Genomic DNA, 26,040 nt, shown 5'->3' on the forward strand with positions numbered 1-26,040 from the left:
GTCAGGAAGCGGGGGGGGGGGGGGGGGGGGGGGGGGGGGGGGGGGGTAGGAGGGTGCTGACCTCACCCCTCTGAGCCTTAGTTTTCCCAGCTGGGAAATGGGGCTGGTGCTCACAGCATCTTCTTTCTCAGGTGGTTATGAGATCACCTAGTGTCTGGTACATAAGGAGTCTTCAGTAAATGGGAGCAGTTCCCTCCTGCTTCCTTGTGTTCACTGTGGCTGGTCCCTCTGCAGGAAAACTCCCATTCCCAACTCTTCACCAGGCAGACTCCTGCTTATCCTACAGGTCTCACTCAGCTCAGATGTAACTTATTCGGGAAGTCCTACCTGCTTCCTCCCCACCCCCCTTCCTTGCCAGGCTGGATCAAGCATCTTCTTTGGTTCTCCTATACTCCTCGCTATGACTCCAGCACCAACCAGGACAGAGGAGGTACTAGAAAAGTATTTGATTCATTGGGAATTATTTTATTGAATGGAAGTCTAAGGTCTGTTTCCAAGGCCCTGCCTGACCCCCAGCTCTGCCCCTCCGCCATCCCTATTGAAATACCAGTTCCATGCCTTCTACACTGCTCTACTCACAGTTTTTCAAACTCACCAAGATCTCTCTTACCCATCCAGGCCTTGCACATGCTGTTCCTGATTCCTGAAACAACCACCCACACTATCTTTGTTGACTAAATTCCACTCTGCTTCATTTCAAACGTCACTTCCTCAGAGAAGTTTTCTTGGACTCTGCCCTTGTGATTATTCATTTAATGTCTGTGTGCTCTGATGGATTGGGAACCCTGTGGTGGGGGCACTCTGTGTTTTTCACTGTTGATTTCCCCCATCCAGGGATCCCTTCCAGCTCCACTAAAGGAGCCCCTACTGGGTTCCCACAACTCCCACGCCCTGAAGTTCTCTCAGGCCACTTCCACCCACTCTTGGTTCATCCGTCTGGAAACGGATCTGTTTCCCCCAATGGACTGTGAGTCCCAGGTGAGCAGAGAAAGTCCCAGGCTGCTTTAGTCACTGCTGTGTCCCCAGCACTACCCAGCACAGGGCTGGGCAGAGGGCAGATGCTGACGGTGTGTTAAATACATGGACAGCAAAGTGGTCAGGCCCATTTCAAGCCTTCTCCCAAAGCCTCAGTCTTTCTATCCCATACTCCTCCTCCTAGGAAACTATTCCTTCACATGTCCTCCTCTACCCTTTGTGGAGCTGGGAGCTACTTGAACTAGGGCGTGGGCTGCTCAGTGGGTGGCTTGTGGGGCTGATCTAGGAGTCAGATGCAGTGTGGATGGAAGGACCACTTGGCTAAGCCATTCAGAACAGGAAGGAGATCCCAAGGGGATGTTCAGAGAGCAACCTGTGACAGAATGCTGGATGTTGCCATCATCTCTTCTCCCCTTCTTCCTTTAGTCACAGAACCCTACATTTCTACTTAGGCATGTTGTTGTCCAGGATGTAAACTACATACCAACTTCCCTGGCTTTTGAGTATGGCCATGTGAGTAGCTCCCAGCCAATGGATGTGAGCAGCTTCTGGGCTGGGCCTTAAAGGGGAAGCATCTTCACTCTCCCTCCCCTTTCCTTGTGGTGCGGTGGCAGTGCAAATGGGAGCCACCTCAGTTCCCAGGAGCTTGGTCCTGATAACCGGGAGCCACCACATCAGCCCCGAAATACCTATGCCAAACTATTATGCCAGAGAGAACTCAACGTCCATCTTGTTTAAGCTCAGATGTGCCTTATTTGGGAAGTCCTCCCTGCTTCCTCCCCACCCCCTTCCTGCCAGGCTGGATCAAGCATCTTTGTGTCTTTGTTAGAGCACCAGAATCTGAATCTCACATAATATGGTCTCTCACCTACCTTCTAAGAGAATGGGTCTGGTTAACCTCAGGGCTTTGTTTTTCTGGTTCAGATATGAAAGTTTGAGCCCAGAGCTGAATAGTTCATAAATGTGTAGGTGAGGCTGAAGACTGCCACCAGAGATGGCCACTGCCCTTCCCCAAGTGAACAAATATTTAATGAATATCTGGGGAGTATGTATAAAGTGGTTGCCACACCTTGCAGCTCTTCTTATAAAGAAGAGGTGGTGTCTATTTCCTTCCAGTTTTGTGGTTGCCACACCTTGCAGCTCTTCTTATAAAGAGGTGGTGTCTATTTACTTCCTGAACCGGCCATGTGACTTGCTTTGGCTAATGAAATGTGGCAGAAGTGACAATGTGCCAGTTCTGAGCCTGGACCTCTTGAGCATCTGCTCCTCTTCCACTGTTAAGTGAACAAACCCGGGCTAGCCTGCTAGAGCGTAAGAGTCTTTGTGGCTCAGTCACCCCAGGGCTCTGGCCATCAGCCGGGTCACCAGTCATCCTAGACCAGCCGGAGCCCCAGGTACCCCCAGCTGACCGCAGACTCACAAGTGAGCCCAGTGAGACAAGCTGAAGCCAGAACTATGGAGCAGAACCCTGAGCTCAGTACACGTCGATTGTCATTATTTGTGGCAGTTACATTCTGCAGAGTCACTATAAACACTGAATTAGCGAATACTGAAGCATTCCTCCAAGAGGAAGCTCAGAGTTAGTTTCCTGTGAGCTTCTAGCAACAAATATCTTCATTAACCAATTGAGACATAGCCTTCTTGTATGTATGTTTCTGCTTAAGGACACCTTTATTAATATATATTGTTGATTCATTAACCTTGAACTCAGGGCCAACAGTGCTATAACTCATGCTTGAAGGAAGCTTATCCATGAGGCATGTCACAGCCTCCTTGCACTTAGGAGCACTAGACAGCACTTCGGCATTTTAAACAGCGAAGCCACCCATAACAAGCACAAAAATGTGAAAAACATGTCACTAAATGTACTGCAAAAAGGATATATATATTTTTTACAGCAGGAGAGCTGAAACAAGAAAGCAGAGTGTCGTCTTGTTTCACCTCAGTGGGGAACATATGCATCAGGAGATTAAAAATGTTTGGCACTCTGCATATCTGTGAATGACCGCTAATGCGCAGGGAGAACTGATTTTGGGGTTACAACTGACTTCCTGCGTCTAGGGAAACTTGCAAACTCAGCATCCGTGAGTAATGAGGATCGACTGCAAATGGCTGTTAGTTTTAAGCTCTGGGGTGATTTGTTAAGTTGTCATAAGTTTCTGGGGCCCTGCTGGGATCCCGTGGCCTAGAGCTGGGAAGATGCTCTCCCACTGGGAGTGTCCACTCACTCTGGCTGTACAGCTGCTCCGAAGCACTCCTGCGTCCCCTGACGGTTTCCAGCACCACAGAGTAGCCGCCTGAGTCTTGAGCCATCACGTTTTTGATGACAAGGCTGTCCTGGCTGCTCAGCGTCTTCTGGCCAGGGTGACCAGGCCCTGGGAGACCCTCTGTGGAGAAGACCATGGCTTCTGGCTGAGCTTCTTGTCCCGGGAACTGAGAAATGGTGAGAATGCCATTGAGGCTCCCAGAGGCGATCCGGTGGGCACCAGTTCCTTTGGTCAAGGGGTCTGGCTGTGCAGAGACGGGCAACTCCAGGGAGGGAGAGCAGGTGCAGGATGCAAGCAGGGTGCCTTGGAGGAGGTGAGAAAGAAGGGGAGCAAGTGAGAACAAAGGTGAGCTGCTGGCCCACCAGGTGACCCTTCCTGAGCTGGTGAGTGTGATGGTGGTGCAGCAAGAGTTGACGACATCATAGGAATGATAAAAACAGTGGTAGGAAGAAAAGGGTACATTCACTGAGCACCTCCTATGAGTCAGACAATGTTCTATATGTTAAGTGTACAGGAACTTGTTTATTCCTCACATCCCTCTACCAAAGCTCACAGCCCTTTTTTGGGAGATGCTATGCATCGAATTGTGTCCCCCACAAAGACACATTGAAATCCTAACCCTCAGTCCTGTGGATGCAAGTCTAGTTGTAAATGAGACCTTTGAAGATATCATTCGCTAAGGTGAGGCCAGTTGCATGGGGGTGGGGGTGGTGCTTAATCCGATATGACTGGGGTCCTTATAAGCAGAGTAAATTCCGACAGAGCGGGAGGCAGATGGGGAGAGAGGTGGTCCCATGTCAGAGGCAGCAATGGAATTATGAATTGCTGCCTGCCATGGTCAGGTTCATGTGTCAACGTGGCCAGGTGGTGGTACCTATTTGTCTAGCTGGGCGAGTACTGGCCTGTCTATTGCTATGAGGACATTTCATAGAATTCAATCATGATCACGTCAGCTGCATCCACAGCCGATACCATTTGTAATCAGCCAAGGGGAGTGTCTTCTGCAATGAGTGATGCTTAATGTAATCACTGGAAGCCTTTTAAGGAGGATTCAGAAGAGACAGGCTCCCTTCCTGCTTCGGCCGGCAAGCCTCTCCTGCGGAGTTTGTCCAGACCCTTCATTGGAATCGTCAGTTTCACAGCCTGCCCTACGGATTTTGGACTCCACGTTCCCACAGTTACGTGAGACACTTCTATATATTTTGTATTTACGAATATTTCCGGTTGATTCTGTTTCTCTAGAGAACCCTAATTAATACACCGCCAAGCCAGCATCAGAATGCTACAGATTTCATAGGAAGCATGGCTCTGCCAACACCCTGATTTTGGATCTCTAGCCTCCCAAACTGTGAGACGTTAGGTAACTGATATAAGCCCACAGTCTGTGGCATTAGCTACAGCAGCCCTGGAAGGCTCAGACAGGAAGCTGTCTCCATACACTACTCTCTTTGGGTTTTGGGGTTTATGTTTCTAGCCCAGGGATGGTGACAGCTCCCTGCTGCCGCTGGACCCTGTATGCTGCACAATTCCATGCTGGTTTACTTCTACACTGCTCCCAGCACTGTACATAGCCCTTTTATTAAACTCTTTTCAGTTACCCCCTTTGATTAGGCCATCTGTTGTTCTGCCTCAACCCTGACTGATGCTGTAGTATACTCCTTTTACACATGAGGAAATGGAGACTCAGAGAATTTAAGTCATTTGTCCAGGATGTCATAGGTAGTAAATGGCAAAACTGTTAGGCTACAACATGGCAGATGAAATTCTCAGCCATTAAACTCTGCTGTCCAGTGTGCCCCTGCCCCCTCCCTCCTTAGCATGGGTTTCTCGCTTCTTTTCATTAAGTTTCCATATTGCTTGGGGCTTGACACTGAACTCTTGGAGTTTGGCTTCAGATCCCATGCACTTATCTACTGTCACATGGGAATGGCAACCGTTGTCATAGGAACACAAGCTCCGGCCATAAAAGACTAAAAAATCTGACCACATAAAAATAAAAAGAAATTTCTGCACGTTAAAAAAAAACCACACAAAAAATCCACACACAAAGTCAAAAGAACAATGACATCCCAGGAAGAGTCATTTGCAACTGATATCACAAACAAAGAGACAATTCCACTAATATATAGAAATCAATAAGAAAGAAATCAACAGCCAAACACAAATATATAAAAGCATATGAGTAGGCTGTTCATAGAGAAGAAAATGCAAATGTCTCTTGACATAGGCAAACATGCCTAGGTCTGTTTATAGTAAGAAATGCAAATTTAAACAAGTGGAGATAACATTTTCTAACTATCAGATTGCCAAGGATCTAAAAGTGTGATGGCCCACTGTGTTGGCAAGGCTGAGGGCGAAAGGGGCTCTCATACATTGCTGGTGCAACCCCTGCAGATTGCAGAGGGCAATCCGGCAAAACCTTTCAAAATTCCGAATTCTGATATCTTTTAACCCTGTAATTAAACGTCAAGGAATGCCTTCTACAGAGACACATGCATGGTGTGAAATGACTAATTAATCACATCTTTTTTTTTTTCAGTTGATTTTCTTTATTAGAGTTGTTATAGATTTATAGAAAAATCATGCATAAAATACAAGGTTCCCATGTACCATCCTATTATTAACACCTTGCAATAGTGTGGTACACTTGTTGGAATTCATGAAAGAATACTTTTTGTTTTTCCCCAGCCTCAGCCCCTTGCCTGTAGCCCCTTAGCCCCTCTTCCTGCACGGCGACTGCCTCTCACGGGCCTCCCTGGTCCACCCTTCTCCCTCCTGCTTGTTCCCACGGTGCCTGCTGACACACCCTGATCGCTACCCCCACAGCCTTCCGGACCCAACAGTCTACAGGATAAAGTCCAGAGGCCCGTCCACGGCACCCAGGCCTTTCCGATGGCCAAACAGCCGCAGCTCCCTTCAGAGGGGAGGGGAGGGGTGTGAAAGAACACTTTTATAAGTGTACTACAGTCCATTGTTTACAATAGGGATCACTGATTGGGTTTATACAGCCTTATTCGTTTAATTTATATTCTAGCAACATTATATAAAGCCTACGATTTCCCCTTTTAACCACATTAAAATATATAATGGATATCACATCTTGTTTATAATAGTAAAAGACTAGATACCTAACAGTTCATCAATAGGGAACTTATAAAATAAATTGTGGTTCATTTACAGAGTGGAATAGTACACAACTATACAAAAGAAAGAGGAAGAGCCCCTATAAACTGAGAGAGAAAGATCAATGAGATAAGTAATTAAGACATAAATGCAAGGAGCTGAACAGTCTATGCTACCGTTTGCGTAAAATGGGAGAAAACTAAATATCTGTGTTTGCACGTGTGATAGTTAGGTCCTGGTATTATCTTGGCCAGGTGATGATGCCCCGTTGTTCTGTTCTGTGGACTTAAATCATCAGCATGTGAAATTCACCTATGGCCGATTACATCTGCAGTCCACTAAGGGAAGGGCTTTCCACAAAGAGTGACATTTAATTAGCTGGAGGCTTAAACGAGAGAGGTCAGAAGAGAGCTCAGCAGCTCAGCACACCTCATCTCAGCCCTTGCAGCTCAGCCCAGACATTTGGAGATGCAGAAAGAAATTGCCACGGGGAAGGCTGTTGGATCCTGGAAGCCAGGAGAGAAGGCCAGCAGACGTTGCCCTGTGCCTTCTCACGGGACAGAGAAACTCAGATGAAAGCTAGCTGCCTTTCCTACGAAGAATTGTAAATCTGTAACTAAGTAATTCCCCTTATTAAAAGCCAGAGAGGCTTTTGGTGTGTTGCATTCTGGCAGTTTTAACAAACTAAAACAGCATGTGAATGCATAAAGAAACAGAGGATACACAGAAACACTGGGTATTTTTGTGTCCACTGGGGAGGGGTAGGGATGGAGGGAACTCAGTGGGTGGGAGGGAGAATTCAGTGGGGGCCTTTTTTGTTTGTTTGTTTGTTTTTTGCTTGGGCAGGCACCGGGAATTGAACCCAGGTCTCTGCCATTGCAGGTGAGAATTCTGCCTCAGTGGGGGTCTTTTAATATATCTTTGATATTTGAACTGTGGAGTTGTATAACCCACTGAAAAATTAAGTAAAATTTGAATTAAACAAGTAAGAGAGTCTACACTAAGTCTCTCCCACACATGTGTGCATGCACATACACAAATTCACACATGCCAGATCGCAGGCTTCAGAACCAGGCTGCTCAAGTGCAAATCCCATCCTGTCCTAGCACTTGTGATTTTGGGAAAGGTACTTAATCTCTTTGAGCCTCAATTTCCTTATCTCTAAATGACAAATAATAATGTGTCTCCTTCATATGACTTTGTGAGGATTCAAGGATCTAATTTAGATCATTAATCTAAGAAACTATCATTTTCAACTGGGACGATTTTGGCCCTCGGTGGGGGGTGGGGTGGAATTTTGTCCCCTTGGGGCCATTTGGAGATGTCTGGAGACATGTTTGGTTGCCATAAGTGGTAGGTGTTGCTACTGGCATTTAGTGGTTCTGCTGTTCAATATTCTAATGCACAGGAGATCCCCCGTGTTCAAGAATTATCTGGCACCAAGTGTCAGTGGTGCTGATATTGGGGAACTCTGATCTAATGCTCATAAAGGGGTTACAACAGTGTCCTGACATGGTACTAACATGGTGATTGCTGGATACATGCTTGACATCATAATTATCATCATTATTACTTCTACAAGAACTGAGTGTGCTGCAAACATGCTTTTTAAAGATCTCCTTAAAAAAATGTAAAAAAGTAGTTAACATTTTGAAGATAAGAAATACCCACTTACAGAACAAATGTAACAGCTCTCTTTGTGGAAGCGACTGAGAAATGATGGAGACAGATTCAATTGAGTTGTGCTCTGGAAGCTTCAGAAAGCTGCTCCAGGGGATCTTGTGTAGCTGAGTGTTAGGGATCTCTCCAAGCCTCCAACCTTTACCTTGTTCAATGCCCTCAACTAGTCTGAGGTTGGTGCAAGTACTGTTTTACCGGCAAGGAAACTGAGGCATCAGAATGGGCAACTGGCGTGGCTTTTCTAAGTAACTATGTTACTCCCCTGTTCATAATCTTTCCATGGCTCCCCAGTGCCTGAGGACACAGTCAGACTCCTTAGCATGGTACTGCTGCGAGATCTCTGTGCTCATCTCCCTCTCATTCTCTGCACCAGTCAGATGAAACTTGTTGCAGTTACTCTGGACTCCAGACCTTTTCCCATGTTGTTCTCCCTGCCTAGAAGACCTGCTAGGATTGGATTGAGTTCCCCGAAAAGAAATGTTCAAGTCCCAATCCCTGGTCCTGTGAATCTGAATTTCTTTGCAAACAGAATCTTTGAAGACGTTAAAATGAGGCTGTTCTAGTTTGCAAGCTGCCAGGATGTGATATACCAGAAACACAACGGCTTTAAATCACATTTCCATGGAAACAGTGAAAAAGCTCCCACCTGGCAATACTGAATGAGGATGAAAGAAGTTGACTTTCCTGCGGTTCGCAATAGATTCAAAATGGCACAGAGGCCAAACTAGATTAAGGCCCCCAATCTAGCACGACTGGCATCCTTATAAGGAGAGGAAATTTGGACACAGAAACAGAGACAGAGAGCAATGGCCGTGTGACAGCAGTAGAGATTGGAGGTATGCAGCTCCAAGCCAAGAAGTGCTGGGAGCTACCAGAAGCTGGAAAAGGCAAGGAAGGATTTGTGCCTAGAGCTTTTGGGGGAAGTAGGCCCTGATGACATCTTGATTTTGGACTTGAGCTTCAGAGGAGTGAGAGAATGAATGTGTGTTGATTAAGCCAAGTAGAGAGGTAGTTTGTCACAGCACCCTTAGCAAACAGACAGGGCTGGTCTTCTTACTCTTGATCTACCTGATTCAACTTTCTGCTCAGACATCCCCTCTTCCAAAGTCTTCCCTGTCCTCAGGTGTAATGGAAATAGGTACTACAGTGTTTGGGAAGGCACCTGCATTGACTTGATGGGGCGATGGAAGCTTTTGTCACAAAAGGACAGGAATAAAGTGTCATTCCCAAGAACCTGCTCGGAGTTTTCCTTTTCTGTCCCGATGGAACAAAAAGCACAGGGGTGTGGTTTGCATAATGGATGCCATGTCTTTCTGAGGCTCCACTTTGATTTTGACAGCCCTGAAAGGTCTTCCCCTGCCCACCATCTCCCCACCTTCAGACCTGACCTCTCTCCTCTGGAGCCCTACCTTCTCCCCTGCCTCACTGCTCCCTGGTGAGGGGTCTGTCTTCCCCACTGGACTGGGAGTCCCAGAAGGGCAGGGCTGGGGCTGTGGTGGTCACTGTTGTGTCCCCAACACTACCCCACACAGGCTGGGCACAGACTTGGCACTCAGGGAGTGTTTGTTGGCTAAATGACCAAAGGGGAAGCTCCTACGTCACCCACCCTGTATCTGGGATCAAGCACTGACTCCGACACAAGTGCAGGTGCCCGGTGATTTTGTTAGTGTCCTGAAGGCCTCTGAAGCAGAAGATCACTCATTGTAGTGACTGTTGGGAATTGAATTATGTTCCCCATAAAAGCATCATCAGGTCCTAACCCCTGGTCCTGTGAGTGTGAACCCATTTGTAAACAGGACCTCTGAAGATGTTTTTCATTAAGGTGTGCCCAGCTGAATCACAAGGGGCCTTAATCCCATCACTGGTGGCCTTATTAGAGAACATCACAGAGAAAAAGCCAATGGAACCTGGAAGAGAAAGGAGAAGACACCTCTGTGTTCATTGCCATGTGATGGAAAGGCCAAGGAATCAGATTGCCAGCCAGTCAGGAAATACCAACCCGAGGAGGAAGCAAGCTAGAAAGAGACTAGAAAGGCTCTGAAACCAGGAGCCAATAATTCCTGTTGGGAAGCCAACCCATTGTGTGGTATTGTTTTAGCATCCAGGAAAATAAAACAGTGTCAAGGTAGAATCACGGTTCCAATGACAGACCTGGGTCCATGACCTTGATTGTACTACACTTCCTACTTCCGTGCTGCGAGCCTCTGTTTCCCCATTCATCAAGGAGGGAGGTTCAATGAGGCTGTGAATTTTCACAGCCTAAACTGGTTTTAGCATGTCCAGCCTGTCCAAACTGAAATCATCTGCCTCTAGAGTCCAAACCTGTGTCTCACTCTCATTCCTGATTTCTTCCAGTGAGAAGCACCCTTTCCCTGCCCTCCCTCTCCCTGCTCTCTAAGGCTATTTAACTCCCCAAACCCCCTCACTAGCTGCAAATTGCTAGTCCCATACCCCCCTCTTGTGCATTGCCTCTGGAACGTTCCTGCCTCCACTTTACTACACAATAGCTTCAACTGAACCTTTATTGAGACTTAAATCTCTTTATATTTTACAGCTTTACTGAGATATGGTTCATATACCACATAATCCATCCATTTAAAGTGCACAGTTCAGTGGCTTTTAGAATACCACCCAAATCAATTTAAGAACATTTTTATTACCCTAACAAAAACCTTGCACCCCTTATCTGTCTTCCTCCAATCTCCCCACTCCTGGAGCCCTAGCGACCACTTATCAACTGTCCGTTTCTCTAGATATGCCTATTCTGGATGTTTCATATAAATGCAACTGTACAATACGTAGTCTTTAGTGCCTGGCTCCTTAGCATCATGTTTTCAAGGTTCAGTTGAAAGCTATTGTGTAGTACACAATACAATCCATATTGTAGCATGAACCAGTACTTCATTCCTTTCTTTGGGAAGGTGGGGTGGGGTAGGGTGGAATGCATGGTCTGGGAATTGAACCCAGGTCTCCTGCATGGAAGGCAAGCATTCTACCACTGAACCACCCATGCACTCTCATTCCTTTTTTTTGTTTTGTTGTTGTTGAATAATATTCTATTATATGGATGTGCCACATTTTATTTATCTGTACATGAGTGGAGGGAAAAGTATTTTCAGAGTATCAGAAAATTTGTTTATAGCAGAATATTTAGGCACCTGAAGATAAATATTACCTTTTCAGAGATTTTTTCTTTTTCAAGCTTTGTGCTTCTTATTGTTTCTAGTTCTTTTAGAAAAGAGCAAAAAAAAAAAAAAAAAAAAAAAAAGGAATATATTCAATGTATTCAGCAAGTCTTAAAAAGTATTTAAAAAGTATTACAAAAGCGTTCCAAACTCTTCATTCTAGAATAATTTGGAAAGTAAACTAAGAAGGAGTTAAAACAAAAATCCCTACACTCAAGATAATAATTTTTAGGAACATTTTCCTCTGAGGGTTTTTTCATGGTTTGCAATTTGTTTTAATCATACGAGTGCTTCTCCTTTGAAAAATAATTAGAACTAAATAAAGCCAAACCTCCCTTTGAACTCCTCTTGGGGTTTGCCCTCTTGTCCCCTACTCTGCAGGCACATGCTATTGAGATGGCATTTCATGTTTACACAGTTGAAATTGTATCACGAGCACAATTTTTTTGCCAATCTGTTTTTTCTTTCTCTGAACATTGTATTATAAACATTTCTCCCCTATCTTTGCAAACACTTGTTTTAAGCCACTTTCTATAAGCTGGCTGCTCTTTTACTGAGTGGTACTGCCAATCCTTGGCCTGACCAATGAGTGTTTTTTGGATGCCTGCCACCTGTACTCAATGCTGTCTTTTATTGATTCAGTCTCTTTTACCAAGCATTTGTGGGTTAAAAAAAAAGGAAAACACTTCTAAATAACCATGCTCCTATAAAGTAACATTTTTGGAAATCATCTCAATGATTCTAGCTGTGAAATTCCATCCTTCATCTGATATACTTAAAAAATGAATATTCTAAATATATATTTTATTTATATTACATTTATATGTATTACTTGTAAAAGTATAATTACAGATAAGTATATATAAAACAGCGTTAAATGTGACACCTTCCCCATTGTTGCCAAATCTCCAGAGTCACCAAAGGCTCAACAAAGCAGCAGATGCCAAGAACCCTAGTGGTGGTCGAGATAAAAGGGATTACCCGCCATGGAATCTACCAGCACTGATCCCTCTGTTCCCTCCAGGTCTTGGGGGCACAGAGAGGGTGAAGTGACTTGTGGTGAGGCTTCCATGGGGAGAGCTGAGAATGTGGAGTCCATCGCAGCAGGTGAGGGGCTGGGCTTTCCCTCCCACCTTGGCCAAGGCAGGTGCGGCTCCATTGAACCTCTTGAGATGTGTCCTCTGGAGTTTGGGGGATGTGGAAACTTATACCTATGAATGTCTACGGGTGAGAGGTGGGGTGGAAGAGGCCTGTGGGGCAGAGGAAACAGAGGGCTGGAAGGTGGCCTCTACCTCCAGAGTGGGGCAGGAGAAAGACGTCTGTGTGTTTCCCACATGACAGAGGTGGTGCTTCAGAAGGACACCAGCTGGAGGCTGTCTTGGCAAAGCCTCTACTGAGAGGCTTGCTGCCTTTGACCTTGGGAAATGGCAGCAAGCTCCTAGCTGGCCTATTTGTAGGAACCTTGGGAGCACGCTCTCTAGTGATGAGGGGGCTCCCCAAATCCCCAAAGCCCTTCCCCGCTTGGAAAAGTCCATCAACTGCTCCTCAACCAAACCAAAGGCCTCATCTCTGGATTTCAGCTATAGCAGCCAAGTAGAAACTTTCCTGTCCCCTTTCTTCTCTTTCCTGCCCCCTGCCCATGACCCCGAGGGCCACAGGCAGTGACTCAAGGTTGGGAGAAAGGACACAAAGAGAGAAATAGGGAAAGCGCGCACCGGGTCTCCTTCCTCACTGCATTGTATCTAAGGCCTGAACTGGGCATGGGGAGAAGCTTTAAATTGGCCAGAGTTTGGAGTTTTGGCATTACACAGAACGGAACTTTTTAAGTCCTGGAAAAGGAGGCAATTCAGTTAGTAACTGAGAGGCATATATGTGTGGTCTCTGGAAAGTGTGATCTCTGTAGCCAGACTATCTGGGTTCACATCCTCCTTCGGCCACTTCCAAGCTATGTGAACTGGGTGTGCTGGTTTGCAGCTGTTACATGGCCCAGAAAAGGCTACGTTCTTTTCATCCATTCCTGTGGGGGCAGACCTAATGTGGGTGGGGCCTTATGATTAGGTTGTTTCCACTGAGATGTGACCCACACAATCCAAGGTGGGCCTTAATCCTTTACTGGAGCCCTTTATGAGAATAAGAGACAGAAAAAGCCCAGGGAGCTCAGAAAAGGAACCACCCAGAGAAGTTTGGAGAAAGCCGAGACAGAAAAGTCTGCAGATTTGAGGGAGAGTAAAGCCCCAGAGATGCTGAGAGAGGACCCACAGAAGCTCAGAGAGGAGGCCACTGGAACCAGGAGCTGAAAACCAGGCTGATAGAGGAACCCTGGGTGCCAGCGACCTTTCTTGAGAGAAGATATCATCCTGTTGATGCCTTAATTGGGACATTTTCATGGCCTTAGAACTGTAAATTTGTAAACTAATAAATCCCTGTTGTATAAGCCAACCCATTTAGGGTATATCACCTTCTGGCAGCTTTAGCAAACTGAAGGCACTTAACTTAAACTCAGTTTCCCCCTCTGTGAAATGGGGATCATCTACTCCCTGCCTCAAAGGTTTATGTTAAAATTATATATTTGCACATGTAAAGTGCTTAGAACAGCTTGGCACAGAGAAAGCTCAGTGACGATGTCTATTATTGTTGATTGCTGTCTTGTTGCTGTGATGTGGGTGGCTGGTGTGAGTTATGGTGCACTGGTGGAAAGGGTTGGGTTGGGGGCCCGGATTCTGATTCTGCCAGCTGTGTGACCTTGGGCAAGTGACCCCGTCCCTTCTCTGAGCCTCACCTTCCTCTTTTGTAGATGGGGGCAAAAGCACTGCCTCCTACAGCTTTCAAGAGCTCTCATGAACTGGGCTCCTGTGCTACCTGGACTTTGACCAGTCTCATCTCTGAGCACTGGCCACTTTGTCTTGGACAGACCCTCTCCCTGTGGGTCTCTTCCTTTTGTTTCCAGCCCGTGGGGAAAGCTGCCGTCTCTCACTCACCTGTTAGAAGCAGCCTTTTCCAGGCAGAGCTGCAGGCAGGGCTGGCGTCCAGAGGACACTTCATGTTGTGTCGTACCCCGCGGTGTCAAAGGCAGCACTTCCTGTGGGTTTCATAAACCAGCACAGTCCTCTATGCCGCCTTGGCCCCACCCCTGCCCTGGCCCCGCCCCTGCCCTGCCCACACTCCTGCCCTGGCCCAGGCCTGGGGACTCCAGCTGTTGTCATCTCCAGGCCCTTTTCTGGCACTGGGGGTGAGGGTGGGGGTTGTGGTAGTGGTGAGTGGGGAGCGAGATGGGGCAGGGTTCCTGGAGAGGGGGCTCTGCGTTTCGGTCGACCCCCCTCCCTTCCTCCACCCCTCAGGCCAAGAGAAAGATTCTGGGGCAGAAATGCCTGGTTCCTGTCATCCCACCTCAGAGGTGAGGCATGGCCAAACAAAGATCATCAGGTGGGGTGGGAGGCAGCCGGCCTTGGGCTGGCCTCCTGGCTCTGCAACAATCAGCTCTGAGCCTCGCTTTTTTTCTGCTGACAGATGGGGCAACTAATAAGAGTGACTGCCCCAGGATCAGATGGGACCATGGACTGACACTTGACAGGTGCTCAGTGAATGTGGGAGTTATTAAAGTGATGCTAATTGTAACTGCTGGACGCCTGGAGGCAAGCTCAGAAGCCCTTGCTTGGGCCTCGCTCATACTCTACTCTGCATTTTAGATTCTCGGAGGAGAAACCCACAAAGCTCCTTTCTCTCTTCTGACCTTCTAAGCCCAATTCTTTCTCAAATTAATAGTTGTACTGCTTCAACTAAAAGCTGGTATTTACTGGACACCTACTGTATGCCAGGTATAGTAAAATGATTTTCTTATATTAAAATTAGAAATTTAAAATGATTTTCAAGGCAATTTTAAGTTTCTTTAAAAATTGTTGTATAATTCAACCCTCCTACCAGCCTTGAGTGGTAGGTATGTTTATCCTCACTTTCTAGTGACCCACAGAGGCAAAGCAATCGGTCTGACATCATACAGCTATTTACTGTGGCTTTTTGACTTTGAGGAAACCAAGCAGGGCCCCGCCTCAGGGCGTTTGCACTTGCTAGTCCCTCTTAGCACCTTATATAAACCGTCTCATGGCTGACTGCATTGCTTTATTCTGGTCTCAACTCATATATCACTTCCTTATTAGACAGGCCCCCAGCTCCTCTTTAGAAAGTCACATTGTTTTATTTTCTTAACAATATTTATTACTATCTTAAATTATTTATTTCTTTGTCCACTTGTTTATCTCTCTCCCTCTTCTCTGCCCTCCACCCTCTCTCCCCTACTAGAATGACAATCCAGGAGGGCAGGGATTTTGTCTGGTTAGTAGCTGTGTCTCTAGTGAATAGAACAGGGCACATTATAGGTGCTCAATAAATGTTTTTGTAATGAATGAGTGAATGTGTGAGTGAGTCAGTGAAATGAGAGCATTTGGACTTGAACTCAGATCTGTCTGACTCAGAAGTTCAGGTTTTTCCCTTCCAGAGATGTTAAGATTCCACCCAGGGGCAAAGGCTCCTCCACGGATCTCTAAAAATAGTCATTATCAGGTGACTCAATTATTTCTTTATTAGCATTAGCCAAACTGCCTCTTTTATGACTTCTTTGATCTGATATCCAGGTGCCTGATAAGCAAATCCCTGCCATGTGACTATTAGCTAATGTCCAGATGGGGATTATTGGTTTCGGTTCACTCAGCATTCACTCTCCTTTCTCCAGGTAACAGCTCCTGGAGTTTCCTTTGAGAAACTGACCTCCTCATGGCCTTAAATTCCCACCACTGGGCCTGATCCCACTTTGTTTCCTGTCACCGCAGATTCATCCCAAGTCTGTCTCATTTCCTTCCAGTCGTCTTCAGACAATGAGGTTCCTGAGTTATAACGTCAGTCCTTCTTCTTCGCCTTCGGTGTGTGTGTGTGTGTGTATGTGTGGTGTGTATACGGTGTGTGTGTGTGGTGTGCGTGCATGTGTGTGTATATTTGTGTCTGTGTAGGGTAAAGGAGGTGTGCGTGTGGGGGGCTGTGGGGCAGTACGACGCCACTTTATTAACAGTGGCACAAATAGCCTAAGGCAAGGCTGAGTTTGAAAAAGACAGCTCGAAAGCTAGAAGGACCAAGCATTGCATTCTCCTCACCCTGCAGGGCTGTGTTCCAGTGGGGGAAGACTTGCCTCACATTTGGAGTTTCCATGGAAGGGACTTCCTGGTGGTTGGTTATTTTCCAATCAGAGGCATCTCCTTCCCTCCTAGGGGGTTTGGACATATTTGCCTACAGTCTGGTTGTCTCAATGCTGGAAGATGGGAACACCGCTGACATTTATTGAGCAGGGACCAGGAATGCTAAACATTCTGCAAGGTGTTTCATATATCATAAAGACTTATTGCTCCTAAAATGCTGACAGTTGCCCACGTTAGAAGCTGGAGTTAGAATAAAGCTGTGTCCCCTCCACCCTGTTATGGGATTGATGAGTTTGGGAGGAGAAACTGAGCTTGCTTAACTCAGACCCTCTCTCTCTTTCCTGTGTTTGGATCTGCCTACCTCCAGAAAGGGTACCTTTTGGCCTGCCCCCCTCCTGCCATGTGATCAAGGGTCTGTCCCTGAAGGGGAGGCCTTGCAGCTATTGGGGGTAAATTTATATGACAGAGAAGCTAGTGATATGACTGACCCCACAACCCAAAATCTATCAGCCCTCCCTTTCAGAGTTGTAGAAGTTTTAGCAGAGCACATGGCTGTCTGGAACAGGATATGAGCAGAAGAGAGACGACGTTCCAAATCACCCACTTAGATGCCACAGGCTGCTGAGAATATCAGTGGCAGTTACTTGCAATACCTGCACCTTTTTTTTTTTAATTAATTAAATTGTTTTTAAAAAATACCAAAAAAAACACCAAACAAACGCAAACATTCTTAACTTTTGATCATTCCGTTCTACATATATAATCAGTAATTCATAATATCTTCACATAGTTGCATAATCACCATCATGATTGTGCTGGTTTGAAAGGAAGTATGCCCCCTAAGAAAAGTCATGTTTTAATATAAATCCCATTTCATAAGATAGAATAATCCCTATTCAATACTGTATATTTGAATCTGTAATGAGATCATCTCCCTGGTTGATGTGATTTAGTTAAGAATGGTTGTTAAACTGGATTAGGGGATGACATGTCTCCACCCATTTGAGTGGGTCTTGATTAGTTTCTGAAGTCCTCTAAAAGAGGGAACATTTTGGAGAATGAGAGACTCAGAGAGAGCAGAGAATGCTGTAGCACCACGAAGCAGAGAGTCCACCAGCCAGCGACCTTTGGAGATAAAGAAGGAAAACGCCTTCCGGGGAGCTTCATGAAACAGGAAGCCAGGAGACAAAGCTAGCAGATGACACCGTATTCACCATGTGCCCTTCCAGCAGAGAGAGAAGCCCTGACTGTGTTCGCCATGTGCCTTCTCACTTGAGAGAGAAACCCTGAACTTCATCGGCCTTCTTGAACCAAGGTATCTTTCCCTAGATGCCTTTGATTGGATATTTCTTTAGACTTGTTTTAATTGGGACATTTTCTCGGCCTTAGAATTGTAAACTAGCAACTCATTAAATTCCCCTTTTTAAAAGCCATTCCGTTTTTGGTATATTGCATTCTGGTAGCTAGCAAACTAGAACAATGATCATTTCTTGGAACATTTGCATCTATTCAGAAAAAGAAATAAAAAGAAAACCAAAAAAATTTCATACATACCATACCCCTTACCCCTCCCTTTCATTGATCACTAGCATTTCAATCTAAGTTTAACATTTGTTCCCCCTATTATTTATTTTTATTCCATATGTTTTACTCATCTGTTGATAAGGTAGATAAAAGGAGCAACAGACACAAGGTTTTCACAATCACACAGTCACATTGTGAAAGCTACATCATTATACAATCATCTTCAAGAAACATGGCTACTGGAACACAGCTCTACATTTTCAGGCACTTCCCTCCAGCCTCTCCATTACATCTTGAATAACAAGGTGATATCTATTTAATGCGTAGGACTAACCTCCAGGATAACCTCTCAACTCTGTGTGGACTCTCTCAGCCATTGACAACAATACCCACACTTCTTGATTTCTCGTGTTTTCTCCTGTCCTTCATTTCCTAGAACTGCCAACAATTTTGTAAGCCTCTAATTCCTACCAAGTCACTTCCTGCTTGAAATACAGGAATGGTTAGAATAGTTAGAAAAATAGAATGGCTTATTTTTTCCTCAACAAAAGTGAATGTTCTCTTGCTCCTGTGGATCATCCTAGGGTGGACAATTCCCCCAATCTCCTTTCTCCTCTTCCTTAACTAGCAGAAGCCCAATTTGGGGGGTCATGCCCTTAAAGGAGGGAAGCTTCCATTTCTTGTTTCCTCTTCCCTTGGCTGGAGTGGGGATGTGGTGGGGAGGCATCTTGGGCCATGGGGAGAACTGGATGGATGAGGGATTTACTGAGGTTGCAATTAGTACACTTAGTTTAGAATGTTTTCCTTTGCCTTAATTAGACCATCTGGAGTCTGTAAGGGTCCAAGGATCTACCTAGTTAGGAGTCTCAGCCATTTGGAAATGGAGGGGTCCAGGTGAGAAGGGAGAAGTCAGCCAGGGTACAAAAGTCAGGGAGAAGTCTAAAGTTTAGTCAAGCTCAAAGTGAAGTTAAGACCATCGTGGTCACCAGCCAGTCTTGACTCCATGGCAGACCTGCTTTGCAAGGAAATGTCTCCTCTTTCATAAGATGCTTTGTTCTCCACGTCTTTCTTCTATAGAGTATATGTGGAAACCGGAAGACCTGGTTGCTAAACCAATCTCATTTGAAGGTAGTCATTGAGATTATAAAAAAGGGACTCGGGGAGTCATCAGAAAACCACCCTGGTCTGTACTTAGAGTGGAGTGTGAATAGGTTAAGAAGAAGACATTAGCATGAGTTCAGACAAAAAGATGGTTTGGACCAAGCATGAACAAGATGAAAGAAGTGTCATGGTGTTCTCGCAAACATTCTACGAAGGATCACAAAATGCAAAATCCAGATGAAAAACCCAGGATGGAGTTAATTATATCCCAAAGAATACAGAATTATTCCTCCTGCATTGTTCAAGCTGTTGTACTTAATAAGTATAAGAACCAGTTAAAATAGACTCAAATATAATAAAACAATTAAGTACAAAGTAGTGTTGTAGGCTAGGAAATGGCCGAGAAATGACTCCAGAGCCCTCAAATCACTCTCAGAGCCAGGGCTTCTCAAAGCAGATCAGCTTTACCAGCCGTACCTGGGAACTTGTTAGAAGTGCCAATTCTCAGGTTTTGCTTCAGACCAACCAAATGGGAAATTCTCAGGACGGGGCCCAGCGATCTGTGCTTTACCAAGTCATCCAGGTGATTTGAGAACCACTGGACCATGTTCTTCTCCCTCTCAGGAGAAATAGTTTTAGCATAGCAAGTTCAGCTGTGGATTCTGGAACTAGACCCCTTTCTCATAGGAAGATTCTAGTCGACGCTGAAGGTCAGAAATGGAATCAGATGGCAGCATCAGACTTAGTTCATTCATTCCTCAGACAGTTATTAAGTGGTAAGCTCTAAAGCAGATGTTCATCAGTTTTGAATTAATTTGTCATGGACCAGCTCGCCATGAGGCTCAGTTACATCTGGGGGCAAGACAGCCAAATAGACAGGTTCTCAGTCCTCTCCTTCACAGTCTGGGAGCCAAAGTCCCCAGCCATGTCTGTCTTCACCCAGCTGGGGCAGCATGCATTCAGGAGAATACTGTCAGTGTTCCTCTTCTCCAGACTCCTGGCCTGGATTCTTGATAAGACTGTGACTGCCAGCTTGGACACCATGTAAGCCAAGTTGGGCCAACTTTCCCTCTCATGCACTTTGTTTTTTGTGTCCTCTACAAACTTTTTCACGAGGTCCACCAGATCCTCCTCTATGAGGGTTTTGCATGGGAACATCTCCTGTAGATCCTCACTGCAATTTTCAAGAACTTTTGAACCTTGTAAACCACTGATAGTCACCACTCAGCCATGAGACTTTAGTATTAGTAGTAGTTCAGTGCAGACATTTCTCGTGGCAAAAATAGTTCGTCTTCAAAGTCATCTCAGCTTGAATGTCAAAAGAATGCTGGATCAACTGAGGCGGAGGAAGGTTATTTACATTGCCCGAGGACCTCTGGGGGGGGGGTTAGTGGTTGTTATTAACTCCCTTTGTTTCCTTCTTAGGGTTGGGGATTTAAAAACCCACAGAATTGAAATGCAGGTTGAAGGAAGACTCAGGTGGTGTATGCAGATAGTGAGTGCCTGGTGCCCTGCGGGTGGCGGCCAGGTGGAGGTCTCTGCTCTAGACTTGTTCATTTTACTCCTTTCTTCCTCTTAGTGTTGGCACGCTGCTTCTTCCCCGTTAGGTCATAGGTGAAGTTGGCCTGGTTATTTGTTTATACTCCCTAGCATATGGTAGTACAATAACTTTTTTTTTTTGCTTGGGCATGCACTGGCAATCAAACCTGGGTCTCCGGCAGACAATAACTTTTGAAGTTGAATAGTAGTTAGAATAAATAATCTCATATTCTTCTTCTTCTTCTGTTTTTTTGTTTGTTTTTGGCATGGGCAGGCACTGGGAATCAAACCCAGGTCTCTGGCATGACAGGCAAGAATTCTGCCACTAAGCCACTGTCGCACTACCCTCTTGTTATTATTTTTGATCAAAGGAAGATGCTATTTAAAATCCCATTTAAACATTTGGTAACGAACATCATCTCCTTGTGGGAGGCAGCCAAGGCTTGCATCCTTTTTTCTAGAGACTATCAAAGCTCTCCATTAAGTCAAGGGTGAAGCGCACTCTAATGTGCAATCACGCAGTGTCTTTTTTTTAAATTGGTGCCTGGTTTGGGAATTGAACCTGGGTCTCCCACATGGAAGCTGAGCATTCTACCACCAAACCACCCATGCACCTCTCAAGTTCATGGTGTCTTGATGACTCATTTCCTGTCCTGAGAAGATGCCTCCTGGCACCCATGAACTTGCCCTTTCCAGCAAAGTGAAAGCCCAAGGTGAGTTTGGAAACCCTAGCAGAGAAACCGATGAGTTTAGCAGGGAGTTAGGGAGTCAGGTTTTAGTGCAGACAGCAGCAGCTGACTGATCCCGGAGGGCCCTGGTCCGGCACAGGTCCACACTGGCCCACACAGGCCCACGGGCAGGGGGGGCACAGGCTCTGTCTCTCTTACTCCAGCAACTCTCAATTGGTCCTGTCTTCTGGCCAGGAAGAAAGCTATTATTCATTGGGATTCTAAGTCTCTACCCAGTTGCTGGTAGAAAAATAAGTATGAAGAAATCAGAAGTCATTTGGAGAATTTTCTGCAAAGCTGGTCCTAGCTATACACAGGGAAATGCCAGAAGCGACTTTCCCTGTAGATGTAGGAAGCAAAGAAAAAATGCCCCCAAGAATTTCTAATTGTGCAGTGGTTTGCTCAGCAGTTTGCCAGGTTGCTATGACTAATGGCACACAATGGGTTGATTTAAACAACAGGAATTTATTGACTCACAATTTTGAGGCTAAAAGTCCAAAATCAAGATGTAGGCAAAGGCTTGCTTTCTCTCAGTCTGGAGGCCTGAAGGAGTGGGCTCTCTTCATTTGTGGGCACACGACTATACCCCTCTATCTTTCCCTGGAATGAGTCTGTCATTTTCAGCTTCTCAGAAGTTGAATTAACCCAATCAATTAATCCAATAAAAATCCAATCAAATAAATCAAATCGGACTCACAGGAATGTAATAGCACCAGACCTATCCCCACAATATTCAGAAAGCACAATTGTAATAGCATTTCCTGGGCAAAAGCAATGTTCTCACCTTGCTGTTTCAGCCAAAGCCCATATATCAACAGGAGGGAAAAACATTTAAATGAGACTAAGTTAGGGACACTTTTTGTACAAATTAAGCTAACAGACTCATGGGTGTTATTTTTAGCTCCATGTGGGTGGGAGAAGAGTGAAGTATCAATGAAGACTCGCAAGGATTTACACTTTTCAGCAAAAGGGATGCCAGTGTAGATAGTACAACAAGGAACAACAGCTAATTATGCCAATGAGTCAGGCTCTGGGAGATTAAAGGTAGTGCTCAGGGGATGCAGTGATGTCAGTTATATGGGCATCTTAAAGACTCTTTTGGTTAAAAGTACGTCTACAAGGAGAGTTTCACCAGACAAAGAACATTTACTTTTCTGCAGTTGCAGGAGAAGAGGGGACATTTTCTCTTTCTTCTGTTGCTGAGATTTTTGTTACTGACAGAACCTAGAGTTTCAAGGCAAAATGCTGTAATCCCATGTTTTAGCATAGAGAGAACACACATCCAAAATTAACCCTGAGAAGGTCAAAACTTTACAACATGGAAAAGGAGATGGGAATGACAAGATTATTCACAAACAGCACATGAAGCATACAATGTTTTGCATGTACCAAGATAAAGAAAAAAAGTAGGAGGGGAAAAAAGAAAATTTTAGTTTGGGCTATGCCAGGATGCCTATGAATCCCTGGTAGATTTTTGGGCTCAATTCACTGTCACCTTAAACTGTATCCCAGCTGGGGGTTAATGGTGACAATTGGCCTTCCTGAATCTTGGAAAATTCCACATCTGCACATTACCTCGCCTCTCGGAGACTGACATTTGAAAAATGCTTTTCTTGCAAAGTTGCAGAGCCTACCATGGTGACCAGTGGCATCTTCAGACTTCAAGTCTATCATGGGACTTTTTCTTCCCCTTGGTATCCATCTGACAGTTTAAAATAGTTTAATGGACATTCCCCATTGCCTCCTGTGTCCTTGCTCCTTGTCCCATTTGGTGCATATCTGAGCCTGTGTTCTGTTTAGATTAGAAAATCAACAGATTTTTTTTCTGCCAAAAATGGATTATCCAACTCAAAATGGTTGAAAACTCAGCCACATGGGCAGGAGGGATTCCAATGAAAGGACAATTTCTGGGATATCAGTGATATCAGGGAGACCCACGTTGTGCATCTCCCTTCCCCAGCCTTGGCAGGATGGCCTCTGGGGCTGGCTTCGTCTCATGGTCCAGGATGGCTGCCACACGTTGCTACCTTTTGTGATCCTTCAGTCTACAGCAGCTACCACAGGTAGAAAAGGGGAATTTCTCTTCCCAGTTCTCTTTCTCATAAAATCTTTCCCATTAGCCCCAGCAAACTTCTTTCACTCGGCATTGGCCAGAACTAGGTCACATGCCCTGGCCCGGAAATGGGGGCATCATGATTGGCTCAGGCTTTGGCCAATCAGGATTTGTCCCTTCTGCTGTTGCCCTGAAGCCGTGGCCGAATGCAGGAGATGGATCTTGGAGCTCTTCCAACAAGGAAGGCGGGAGGAAAGGAAGTTTGAGGAGTTTCCCCAACAGCCTCAGCCAATCTTCCACTCCTCCCATATCCAAGACGGGCACCCAGCACTCCTAGGACAGTTCACAGCCGTCCCTCCCCACTGCTCTAGCCTTAGGCGCTCTTCTCTGTCTGTCCCCCTACTGAAAAGCTGCCTTGCGAAGAGGTCCCCCCATGGAGGTGCCTGAGGCCTCCTGCCAACAGCCCTGAGAATGAGCTGTCTTGGAAGAAGATCTGCTTGCCCAGTCAAGCCTTTAGTGAACTGCAGCTCCAGACTTCCTCACAAGACAGGCTGAGTCAGAACTACCCAGTTAAGCCACTCTGAAACTCCAGACACACCATGAGTTAATAAGTGGTTATTCCTTTTTTTTAAAAAAAATTTTTTAAAGTCCTTAGGTTTTGGAGTAATTTGTTATGCAGCATCAGCTAACTAATACATTGCTTCATGGAATGCCAGACAGACTTAATGAGTTAGGCTTCATAAGCACGTTACCTATTACTATTTACTTTTTATTGTAGTTTATCAAATTATTATTTTTTCAACTTTTAAAATTCAGTCTCTTTTACATGTATCCTTAGGCCAAACTGAGCCACGCACCAGATCTTGGGAAGTGGGCGACATTACAGCCTGAAGCAGCATCATCCAATGGAAATATAATGAAAATTGCATGTGTATTAAAAAAATGTTCTAGTAGTTAACACTAAAAAGTAAAAAGAAACAAGTAAAATCAACTTTAATAATATGTTTTCTTTAGCCTAGTATATCCAAAATAACCTAATGTGTAATCAATATAAATTTTTTTAGAGGCTTTAAACAATACACATTTATTAAGTCACAGTTTCTTTGGGTCAGGAATTCACGTGCAGTTGAATTGAAGGATTTTGGTCCAGGGTCTCAGAGAACAGCTGAGCTACCATTATCTGAAGGCTTGACTGGGGCTTCCAAAAGACCCACTTAACATGGCCAGTTTCTTGCCGCTTGGGCCTCCCTGTAGTTTTTTTTTGAGTGTCTTCACAATGGCAGGTGATCCAAGAGGAGGAAGCCACAATGCTTTTTTTTTAAATGCAATTTTATTGATATATGTTCACATGACATCTAATCATCCAAAGTGTATATCAAAGGTTCACAGTATCATCATATAACTGTGCATTCATCATCACAATTGACTTTGTATGTGTGAGAAAAATAACATATATAGAAAAAGCAGATTTCAAGGCACACCACAACAATTAGTTGTAGAACAGATTTAAGAGTTTGGTATGGGTTAAAATTCTACAGTTTTAGGTTTTTTACTACTAGCTGTTCCAAGACACTGGTAACTAAAAGAAATATCAATATAATGATTCAGCAGTCATACTCACTTGTTAAACCCTACCTTCTCTGTATAACTCCACCATCTCCTTTGATCTTTCTTGCACTCTTTAGGGGTATTTGGGCTAGGCTCATTCTAACTGCTTCATGTTGGAAGGGGCTGTCGATAATATGGAATAGGGGGATGGAACTACTTGATATTCTGGAGAGGCTGGCCCCTCTGCGTTTCAGGACTTATCTGGCCTAGGAACCCATCTGAAGGTTGTAGATTTCTGGAAAGCAATTCTAGTGCATGGAACCTTTGCAGAATCTCATATAAAGCTCTAGGTGTTCTTTAGGATTAGCAGGAATGGTTTTGGTTGGGTTTGGCAAAATATGAAAGGTAGCAGTCTAGCTGAAGCTTGCATAAAAGTAGCCTCCAGAATAGGCTCTTGACTCTATTTGAACTCTCTCAGCCAAATATAAATAATTTATTAATGAGATCTTAACATTCCTTTTTCACACTAAGCCTTTCAAACCCAGGGTGTATTTTACTCTCACAGCACAACTCAGAGTAGGCCACCTACATTTCAACTGTTCAATAACCACATGTAGCTAGTGGCCACTGTAGTGGACAGCTCGGCTCTGACATGTACAGTGAAAAAGGATCAGAAAGGTTTGGAGACTGGTCCAAGGGCACACAGCAGGTCCCAGCTCCGCCTTCTCTGTAGCTCTTGGTTTTTCCTGGGGGTGGGACTCAATGCACAGCACTCTTTAAGCTAATGGCTCTTAGTTTCTAGGACATAGGGGAATCACCGGGGGGACTTGTTAAAATGAGACTCCCAGTTCCACCCCAGACCTGCAACATCAGAACCTTTGGGGGAGTGACTTGGGAATCTGCATTGACAAGCTCTCTGTGATTCTGGTGCATGTTTGTGGGGCACATCTGGAGATCCACTGCTCAGAGACACATCTTAATTACTTGGGGAGCTTTTCAAAATTCTGGAGTCTAGACTGCACTCCAGATCAGTCAAATCAGGATCTCTGAAGGTGGAACCAGGGTATACTTTTAAAATTCAACATTATTGAGTGTAATTTACATATATTAATACACCCATTTAAAGTGTACATT

The 26,040-nt window shown here is 45.0% G+C and overlaps 1 protein-coding gene, 1 non-coding gene and 1 pseudogene across 7 annotated transcripts in view; all 3 read right to left on the minus strand.

Moving 5' to 3' along the window:
- Nucleotides 1-26,040, minus strand: part of IGSF23 (immunoglobulin superfamily member 23) — a 47,016-nt gene that overhangs the window by 7,246 nt on the left and 13,730 nt on the right. For 5 of the 6 annotated variants that reach the window (XM_077131502.1, XM_077131501.1, XM_077131503.1 and 2 more), the window contains 2 exons: nt 14,209-14,309; nt 3,204-3,545 (listed from right to left, as the gene is read on the minus strand). In XM_077131502.1, the coding sequence (XP_076987617.1) occupies nt 3,204-3,545; nt 14,209-14,272 (406 nt within the window). In that variant the 5' untranslated portion in view covers nt 14,273-14,309. Of the gene's footprint in view, nt 1-3,203; nt 3,546-11,220; nt 11,274-14,208; nt 14,310-26,040 lie in introns of those variants that run through there. The other variant, XM_077131507.1, reaches the window with a different exon arrangement.
- Nucleotides 10,988-11,058, minus strand: TRNAG-UCC (transfer RNA glycine (anticodon UCC)). Its single transcript has one exon. It is a non-coding gene; the product is annotated as a tRNA-Gly (tRNA).
- Nucleotides 19,838-24,239, minus strand: LOC143658325 (carbonyl reductase [NADPH] 3 pseudogene; annotated as a pseudogene).

The sequence above is a fragment of the Tamandua tetradactyla genome, chromosome 16 (genome assembly GCF_023851605.1).
Source record: "Tamandua tetradactyla isolate mTamTet1 chromosome 16, mTamTet1.pri, whole genome shotgun sequence".
NCBI classification, from domain to species: domain Eukaryota; kingdom Metazoa; phylum Chordata; class Mammalia; order Pilosa; family Myrmecophagidae; genus Tamandua; species Tamandua tetradactyla.